Source organism: Eimeria necatrix, genomic scaffold, assembly GCF_000499385.1.
Source record: "Eimeria necatrix Houghton genomic scaffold, Enh_scaff179, whole genome shotgun sequence".
Taxonomy (NCBI): Eukaryota; Apicomplexa; class Conoidasida; order Eucoccidiorida; family Eimeriidae; genus Eimeria; species Eimeria necatrix.
The window spans coordinates 10,533-20,189 of NW_013652451.1; the positions used below are offsets into that span (position 1 = coordinate 10,533).

Genomic DNA, 9,657 nt, shown 5'->3' on the forward strand with positions numbered 1-9,657 from the left:
GGGTGCATGCAAAAGTGCATGCGCGCTGCATGCATGCATTCTGTGCATGCAAAAGCATGCGTTCCCGTGCATGCGTTTTGTGCGCATGCGTTCTGCATGCATGCGTTTGCATGCATGCGTTTTGCATGCAAAAGGCATGCATGCGTTTGCATGCAAAAGGCATGCATGCGTTTTGCATGCGTTTGCATGCATGCATGCATGCATGCATGCGTTTGCATGCATGCGTTTTGCATGCATGCGCTGCGCTACAGATGAATGTCTGTACAGTTTTTGCGGCAGCTGCCGAGCAGTGAGTAGCAGCAAATGGGTCTGAGAGCGTTATCTCCCCCCAGAGCTTCTATGATGTGCTGCTTCTGCTTCTGCTGCTGCTGCTGCTGCTGCTGCTGCTGCTGCTGCTGCTGCTGCTGCTGCTGCTGCTGCAGGCTGCTGGTGAGGCCGCTGAGGTCCCACTGACTCAAAGCTGAGGTGTACGTACAGCTCTCCAGCTGCCTCTGTATTTGTCCCTCTTGAGAAGAAGAGACACAAAACCATTTGGGGATGTAAGTTCGTGGGTGTGAGCTGCTGCTGCTGCTGCTGCTGCTGCTGCTGCTGCTGCTGCTCGTCCCTCTCTTTCGCTTCCTGCCAGAGAGACACAGCGTCTCCTCATCCTCCTCTTCTTCTGTTGTTGCTGCTGGGTCTTCCTCCGGCGTTGCAGCTGCTGCTGCAGCGCAGGGAGCAGCAGCAGCTGCTGCTGCAGCACCAGGAGCAGCAGCAGCTGCTGCTGCTGCTTCCGCAGCAGAAGCCATCTCCGCAGCAGCCTGCAAACGGCCGCCTACCCCACTCTTGCTGCTGCTGCTGTTGCTGCTGCTGGCTGTTGCATCCCGCTTCAACCCTCCCTGTGTCACCCCCTTCGTAGCAGCAGCAGCTGCTGCAGTTGCTGCGGCAGTTGCTGCAGCAGTTGCTGCAGCAGTTGCTGCAGCAGTTGCTGCTGCTCCAGCTTCCGATGGTGCATCACTGCTGCGACGCCACGGCCTAGCAGCTGCAGCATCAGCAGCACCAGGCAGTGCAGAAGGCACGCGGGGACCTGCTGCTGCTGCTGCTGCTGCTGCGGTGGCGCCTGCAGCAGCAGCAGCAGCAGCAGCAGCACTTGTCGAGGGAGACGGCGCTGGGTGCGGCGCAGTTGCTGCACTTCTGACAGCAGCAGCTGTTGTTGCGATGGAGGCTGCTGCTGCTGCTGCTGCGTGTCTTGCTGCTAGTCGAATTAGCTGCTGCCTCCTTTCCCGCAGCTGCTTGTTGGCTTGCTGCAGCTGCTGCGTCACCGCGGCCTGAGCAGCGCATGCACGGAGTGTACGTACACCTCAACAGACACAGGGAATTCTCTCGGGCCCTGCTGCTCTAGCTGCTCCACCAGCCGCAGCAGCAGCAGCAGCAGCAGCAGCATCCAATAGCGCAGTCGCAGCTGCAGCTCGCGAGCGCTGCAGCAGCAGTTGCTGCTGCTGCTGCTAGCGCTGCTGCTGCTGCTGCCGCTGCTGCTGCTGCGGCCTCGGCTCAAAACACCCAACCCTACAAGGGCTGCTGTGACACACTGAACTGCATTAGCACCTGCAGCAGCAGCAGCAGCAGCAGCAGGACTGCTGCAGCAGCAAAGCCTGCATGCGCTGCAGTAGCAGCAGCAGGTGCTGAAGCAGCAGCAGGTGTTGTTGCAGCACCGCGACCGGCCGCAGCAGGTGCAGCAGCAGCAGCACACGCCAGCAGCAGCAAAAGCACCGCCATCCGCAGCAGCAACAGCAGCAACAACAGCAGCAGAAAACCGCGAACACTGCAGCAGCAAGCCTCTTAATCGCCTAGCTAAGTAGCTGCAATCGCAGCAGCAGCAAAACAACGGCTACGACAGCAGCAGCAGCAGCAGCAGCAGCAGTAGCAGCAGCAGCAGCAGCAGCAATACAAAGTGCGAGGCAGCAGCTTACGCGCTCAGAAAGTGTCTTCTCAGTTTCTGCTTTTGCTGCATCAAGCTCCCGCTGCAGCAGCTTCGCCTTTGCTGCTGCTGCTGCTGCTCGTGCATGCAGCAGCGCATCTAAAGTTTCCAGCCGGGCCACATTGATGTGCAGCTGCTGCAGCTCCGCCTGTATAGACACTCCATGTGTGCTGCTGCTGCTGCTGCTGCTGCTGCTGCTGCTGCTGTTGCTGCTGTTGTTGCGAGCACCTGGCGTCCTACGCCCCTCTGCTCCGCCTTCAGCAGCAGCGTGCTGCTGCTGCTGCTGCTGCTGCTGCTGCTGCTGCTGCGCCCGATGCTGCTGCCTCACCCCGTTCTCTTCAGCAGCACTTTTCGCAGCCGCTGCTGCTGCTGTAGGGTCTGACGGGGTCACAACAGCCGCCGCAGCAGCAGCAGCAAACACGTCAGCAGCAGGAGGGGCAGCAGCAGGGCCCGCAGCTGCTGCTCCAACAGCCTTCCTTGCTGTTACAGCAGCAGCAGCAGCTGCTGCTGCTGGAGTTGCAAGCGAAGCAGCAACTGCTGCTGGTGGCTGGGAAGAAGCAGCAGCTGCAGACGCTGCGGTTGATGGCGTTGCAGCAGAAGTAACAGCAGCAGCAGCAGCTGGAGCTGCAGGCACTTCAACTGCAGCAGCAGCAGCAGCAGCAACTGCTGCTTCCTTTGCTGCTGCTGGCGTGCATTCGCAAGTTGAGACGTCAGGCGTGAGCTCCGCGGGCTTCAGCGTCGGCGTCTGCTGCTGCTGCTGCTGCTGCTGCTGCTGCTGCTCTTCCAGCAGTTCCTGCTGCTGCTGCTGCTGCTGCTGCGCTTTTTGCTGCTGTAGTTGCTGTTGCTGCAGTTGCTGCTGCTGCTCTTGCTGTTGGGCATCTCGCTGCTGCTGCTGCTGGTCCCGCTGCTTTGCAAGTTGCTTCAGATGCTCCTGGCGTTGCTTCATTTGCCGTTCCTGTTGCTGCTGCTGCTGCTGCTCCCGTTTGTGCTGCTGCTGCTGCTGCTGCTTCTCTTCATCGTCAAAAACAACAACGAGGGATTCTGCGTCTACCCATACGAGTGAGGGGCTACGTTGCTGCTGCTGAACTTGCTGCTGCCAATGCTGCTGCTGCTGTTCTTGCTGCTGCTGCCGCAGCTGCTGCTGCTGTCGCTGCTGAATCAGCAGCTGTTGCTGCTGTTGCTGCTGCAGCTGCGCCTGCTGCTGTTCTTGGCGCTGTGCTTGCTGCTGCTCCTGCATGTGCTGCTCCTGCTGCAGGCAAAGCGACTTCTCCTCCTGTTGCTGCTGCTGCTGCTGTTGCTGCCTGAGCTCACGGAACTGCTGCACTCGCTGCAGCTTCTGCAGCACTTGCTGCCTCGCCTCCAGCTGCTGCTGCTGCTCGCGCCGCTCCTGCTGCTGCTGCTGCTGCTGCTGCCTGTAATGCTCCTGTTTCCGCAAAAGCAGCTCTGGCGTCCGGCCATCCTGCTGTTCAGCAGCATGAACCTCCTGCTGCTGCTGCTGCTGCTGCTGCTGCTGCATCGGCTGCTGCTGTGCAGGCTCCTGCTGCAGCTCCTGCTGCCATCCCTGTTGCTGCTGCCTCCGCTGCCGCAGCTGCCGCATGCGCTGCTGCGCAGCAGCAGATAGCTGAGAAAAGAAGGTGCCTTCTGCCTCTACATGTGCTGCTGCTGCTGTTGCTACAGTTGCTGCTGCTGCTGCTGCTGCTGCTGCTCCCGGGGTCTCTCTTGACGCCGGCGCTGCTGCATCGGTTGCCTCTGGTGCAGTGGCAGAAGCAGCAGCAGGTGCTGCAGCCACGGGAGCAGCAGCAAATGCTGCAGCTGCAGCATTTGCTGCTGCTCCTGCAGCCGCAGGAGTAACAGCAGACGCTGCAGCCTCACACACTTCAGCAGCAGCAGTTGCTGCAGCCTTATCTGCTTCTGCCGCAGCGCTTGTGGGAGCTGCAGCAGACACAGGTGTTACCGCTGCTGCAGTCGCTGCTGCAGCAGCAGCAGCAGGCTCTGTTGCAGCAGCTACGGGCGCTGCAGCAGCAGCAGCAGCTACAGTTGTGTCTAACTGTGCTGCACCTTCAGCTGCCACGGCCAGTGCATCTCCAGAGTTTGCTGCTGCTGCATTAGTACCAGCTGCTGCAGCAGCATCAGCTGCTGCTGCATCAGCACCAGCTGCTGCTGCAGCAGCATCAGCTGTAGCAACATCATCCGCTGCTGCAGCGGCATCAGCTGCTGCAGCATCAACTCTAGCTTCTGCTGCAGCAGCATCAGCTGCTGCTGCAGCAGCATAAGCTGCTGCAACATCAGCATCAGCTGCTGCTGCATCAGCACTAGCTGCTGCTGCATCGGCTTCAGCTACTGCTGCAGCAGCACAAGCTGCTGCTGCTTCAGCATCAGCTTTTGCTGCATCGGCACTAGCGGCTTCTGCATCAGCACTAGCTGCTGCTGCATCAGCACCAGCTGCTGCAGCAGCATTAGCTGCTGCTGCATCAGCGTCAGCTGCTGCATCAGTATCCTCTGCTGCAGCTGCATCAGCAATAGCTGCTGCTGCATCAGCATTAGCTGCTGCTGCATCGACATCGACTGCTGCTGCATCACTCGCTCCTCCTGCAACATTTGCTGCTGCTGCTGCTGCTGCTGCTGCTGCCTGCTCTGTTGTAAGTTCTCCTGCAGGCATATCCGTCGGTGTTTCGGCAGCAACGCCAACAACAAGTGTTGCAGCAGCAGCAGCAGCAGCAGCAGCAGCAACAGAAGCGTCCGGTGCTGCTGCAGCTGCGCCTGTGCTGGTAGTTTCAAGATAGTCTGCTGCGTCTGCTGCCGCCCCTGCAGCAGCGACTGGAGCTACTGTAGCAGCTACTGCAGCAGCTGCAGCAGCAGCAGCAGCAGCAGCTGCTGCTGCATCAACTGCTGCATGCACGTGCGGTCTGTGTGACGGCAATTCTGAAGTGCACTGCGGAGCAGCAGCAGCAGCTGCTGCTGCTGCTGCTGCAGACGTGCTGCTGCTGCGGGCAGATGTGGCCTCTTGCTCGGCACTAGTGCCGTGTTGCTGCTGCAGCTGCTGCTGCTGCTGCGGCTGCTGCAGCAGCTTCGGCTGCTGCGTGTGCTGCTGCAGCTCCTGCTGTATGTGCTGCTGCTCAGCTGCTCTGGGCCAATCAGCAGCAGCTCGCGGCACCCGGCGAGTGCTGCCCCACCGGTTAACTTTGAGTTTGCTGCTGCTGCTGCTGCTGCTGCTGCTGCTACTGCTGCTGCTGCTACTGCTGCTACTGCTGCTGCTGCTGCTGGACTCACCGCGTTGCTGCTCTGGCGAAGACAAGACTTTGCGCAACTGCATTGGCTGCAGAATCTGCTGCTGCACTTGCTGCTGCTGAGGATTCTCTTGCGGGAAGTGTTGCTGCTGCTTCCGCAGCTGCTGCTGCTGCTGCTGTGCATGACGCTGCTCCACCTGTTGCCCCTGCTGCTGCTGCTGCTGCTGCTGTGGCTGCTGCAGCAGCTCCTGTAAACGGGGGCGGCGTGTAGTTGCAGCCGATTCTGGCCTTGAGCGCCAGTAGCGCTGCGCTTGCTGCTGCTGCTGCTGCTGCTGCTGCTGCTGCTGCTGCTGCTGTTCCAATCCATGCGAAGCATCAGGCCCACAGGGCCTGCTGCTGTCGCCGTTGCTGCTGCTGCTGCTGCTGCTGCTGCTGCTTCTGGCGGCGCTGTCGCTGTTGCGTCGACGAATGAGAGCCTCTAGCTCGTGCTGCTGCTGCTGCTCCTCAGCGTGTTGCCGCAGCCACATTTGTTTCTGCTGCTGCTGCTGCTGCTGCTGCTGCTCATCCTGCAGAACTTGCTGCGGCTGCTGCGCCTCTTGCAAGTGCTGCTCCGGATGCATCAGCAGCAGCTGCTGCTGCTGCGCAGCACTATCTGTGCCGTTCACCGTCGCCGCCTCGCTGAGCCGTGGCGGCTGCTGCAGCAAAACTTGCTGCTGCTGCTGCTGCTGCTGCTGCTGCTGCTGCACCGCTTCGTTTTCAAGCTGCCCTTCCTGCTGCTCGCCAGGAAAATGCTGGTTGCTGCTCAGCAGCCCTGGCGAAGGCAGCAGCAAGAAAGGCTCTTGCTGCTGCTGCAGCTGCAGCTGCTCCGTCAGCTGGTTTTGCAGCTGCACAAGCAGCTGCTCTTGCTGCTGCGTTTGCTGCAGCGTCTGCTGCAGCGTGTGCTGCTGCTGCGGCGGCGGCGGCAGGCGCTGCTGCTGCTGCTGCTGCTGCTGCTGCTGAAACTCCTTTGGGGACGAAAGAAGCTGCGCTAGGGACTTTGAAATCTGTCCTTGCTGCTGCTGCTGCTGCAGCAGCTGCTGCAGTCTTTGCTGCAGCTGCTCCTGGAGCCGGATGTGGTGTTGCAGCTCATCCTGTTGCTGCTGCTGCATTTGCTGCTGCAGCAAATGTCCCTGCAGCAGCTGCTGCTGCTTCATATCCTCTTGTTTCCTATTGCAGTCTTGTTGCTGCAGCGGCTGCTGGCGCTGCTGCAGCAGCTGCTGCTGCCCCTTTGGCTGCTGCCACAGCTGCTGCTCTAACGTCAAGTTTTCGACCTGTTGCATTCCATGTTGCTGCTGCTGCTGCTGCTGCTGCTGCTGCTGCTGCTGCTGCTGCTGCTGCTCAGCCGGTCGCCGTCCTTGGACTATGCGGTCAGCCATGCTGCGCGGAGCGCTGTAATCAAAGCTGCAGCAGCTGCTGCTGCTGTTGCTGCTGCTATTGATGCTGCAGTTGCTGCTGCTATTGCTGTAGCTGCTGCTATTCCTGTAGCTGCTGCAGTTGCCGCTGCTACTGCTGCTGCTGTAAGTGCTGCTGCTGTGGGCACTCGTGCTGCTGCACTCAAATGGGAAGGGCTTCGCCGGGATAACGTGCCTGCTGCTGCTGCCGCTGCTGCTGCTGCTGCTGCTGCTGCTGCTGCTGCTGCTGTAGGCTGGGGGCTGCGGGCGTCTCCTGGGGCTCCTCCTGCAGTCTCCGCTGTGATAAGGCCTTTCGCCATACCGACTGTATCCTCCCCTGTAGTCACTGCTGCTGCTGCTGCTGCTGCTGCTGCTGCAGCTTCTGCTGCAGTTGCTGCTGCTGCTGCCGCTGCTGCTGTAGGAGCAGCCTACGCGGTAAGCCTTGTTGCTGCAGCCGCCGGCATAACTCCCGCTACTGCTGCTGCTGCTGCTGTAGGGTCTGCTGCTGCTGCTGCTGCTGCTGCTGCTGTATTCCGGCAGGGGCTCTCTGGGCTGCAGCAAGGGGCCCCGCAGCAGCGCCAAGCCGCTGCTGCGGCGCCCTTGGCCTTCATAATAATTTGCTGGGTGGAATGATCTGCTGCTGGCCCTGCTGCTGCTGTAGTTGCTGCTGCTGCTGCTGTAGTTGCTGCTGCTGCTGCTGTAGTTGCTGCTGCTGCTGCCGCGGTGGCTGCCCTCAAACACTGCGGAGTCACTTGCAAACACAAACCGCGAGACAGCAGCACCAAACTGCGGGGCCCCGCCGCTGCTGTACCGCCGGCTGCTGCTGCTGCTGCTGCTGCTGCTGCAGTTGCTGCTGTAGTTGCTGCTGCTGCCGGCGAGGGGAGGGTTGCTGCTGCTCCTGGGGTCGTGATGCTGCGTCGGCAGCAGCTGCTGATAATCCATTTCTGCTGCTGCGCGGCGTGCAAGGCTGCTGCTGCTGCTGCTGCTGCTGCTACCCGAGCAGCAACGAAGAGCTTCAACCGCGTGGATACATTAGCGGAGAGACGCAGCGAACTGCAGCAGCTGCTGCAGGTGCTGCAGTGCAGCAGCTGCAGCAGCTGCAGCAGCTGCAGCAGCAGCGGCCCTATCAGCGGCAGCAGCAGCGACGAGCGGGCTCCGTATCAAAGGAGTATTTGTTGCTGCTGCGGGCCGAGTAACTTCTGCTGCTGCTGCTGCTAACGCCGCTGCTGCTGCTGGCTATGGCTGTTGACGCTTGTGGTGCAGCAGCAGCAGAGCAGCAGCTAAAATATGAAAAAATATGTAAATGCGTCGGTCTGTGGATCCTTTTCAATTTCAAACAACAAGTCGAAACATTGATTTCCCTTAATTACGGCTCCTCACGCAGCAGCAGCAGCAGCAGCTGCTGCTGCTGCTGCTGGTGCGGGGGCCCTAGTACTGCAGCAGCAAACAATACTCGTCGCAGCACGGCCTCCAGCTTCTACTGGTGGCTCTCGTCGCATTAATTTTGAGATGCAGCAAATCAAAATACAGCCTTCTGCGCCTAATTAAGGGAGTTCAGCAGCAGCAGCAGCTGCTGCTGCAGCAGTTGCGCCGTCGCTGCTGCTGCTGCTCCTGCTGCTGCGACCTCGTGTCTGTGGCTGAAACTTGCTGTGCTGCATTCAATTACAAATTATCTGAACTTCCAGGAAACATAAGAGCTGCTGCAGTTCGCCTGCTGCTGCTGCTGCGCCGCTGCTGCGCTCCCCAGGCCGCGCCTGGCCTTGCTGCTGGTCAGTACCATTAATTGGCGAAGTAGTTTTGCAAATTAGATTAATCAGAAGCTGCAAAGTTTACAAATTAAGTCCTGAGGCCCTGGGGGGGGCTCAAGGGGTTGCCTTGGGGCCCCAGAGGCCGCGAGCGCCCCCGGGTCCAGCAGTTGAGCGAGCAGCAGGAGCTGCAGGCCGTGCTGCGGCTGGTACAGTTTGCTGCTGCAGCACTGGGCTCTCCCAGCAGCAGCTTCTGCTGCTGCTGCTGCTGCTGCTGCTGTGGCGGCAGCCCTCGCGACGTGGCCCAGGGGCCAGCGGTAAGCTTTCTGCTGCTGCAGCTAGACTGGAGCTGCTGGAAATGTATGAGTTGCATTATTGGTTTCATTTGCTGAAGCCAGAGATTTGCAAAAGTCTGGGAAAGGTGTTTTATTTTAATTAAAAATGGACAAAAGAAGTTCAGGAAAAGCCCCTAGAGAGGCCTCTGCGGGCTTTTCAGAAACACAAATTGCTGCTGTGGAGCTGCAGATTGAGCCCTGCTGCAGTTGTGTTCCTGCAGCAATTTAAACCATCTTGCATGCGACTGAGACCCGAAAGTCCAGAAGAAGAAGCAAAAAGAATCAGCAAAGTTGCAATAAGGATGTAAGACAAGGTCTCAGTGCAAACTTGAATTCAAAACAATGCAAGAAGTGGTTTTCTGCACATACGCCTGTGCCTTGAGCTGCAGCTGCGGCAGCAGATCTCTTAAGCTGGCAGGATAAGTTCTGCATTTTTACTTTCCTTTTATTTCCCTTTATCAAGAAAGTTCAGTTACTTCCTTTTTTATTATCCTTCTTCGGCACAGCTCGGTGGCTTCACCAGCCCGGTTTGCTGCTGCGGCCAAGCCCCGCAGCATGCTAGAAATTTGCAAAAGGCTGCAACAGGAGCTGCTGCAGCGGAGCAAAGTGCTGCTTCTGCTGCTGCTGCTGCTGCTGCTGCAGTTCTCCTGCTGCAGCTTTAACTAAGTCAGCGGAATAGCTGAGTGCAGGGAAAGCTGAAGTGGCTCTCGCCAGATCATTCAAATTCTTGTCTGTATCTGTGGCAGTGGCTGCTCCGCCCTGCAGCAAAATGGAGCTCTCGGGGGCTCTAGTGCTGCAGCGCTCTGGTGCTGCAGCGCTCTTGTTCTGCTGCTCTAGTGCTGCAGCGCTCCAGTGCTGCTGGGCTCTTGTGCTGCTGCTCTAGCGCTGCAGCCCTCTACTACTGCTGCGCTCTAGTGCTGCTGGGCTCTTGTGCTGCTGCTCTAGTGCTGCTGCGTTCCAGTGCTG

At 59.4% G+C, this 9,657-nt stretch overlaps 1 protein-coding gene across 1 annotated transcript; it reads right to left on the reverse strand.

Annotated features, from left to right (window-relative positions):
• Nucleotides 1-245: 245 nt before the first annotated feature.
• Nucleotides 246-7,553, reverse strand: ENH_00022390 (hypothetical protein, conserved; the record flags this gene model as incomplete). Its single annotated transcript, XM_013579583.1, has 2 exons — nucleotides 246-1,304; nucleotides 1,947-7,553. 2 exons carry the CDS (start codon nucleotides 7,551-7,553, stop codon nucleotides 246-248), a joined length of 6,666 nt encoding a protein of 2,221 aa, XP_013435037.1.
• Nucleotides 7,554-9,657: the final 2,104 nt, after the last annotated feature.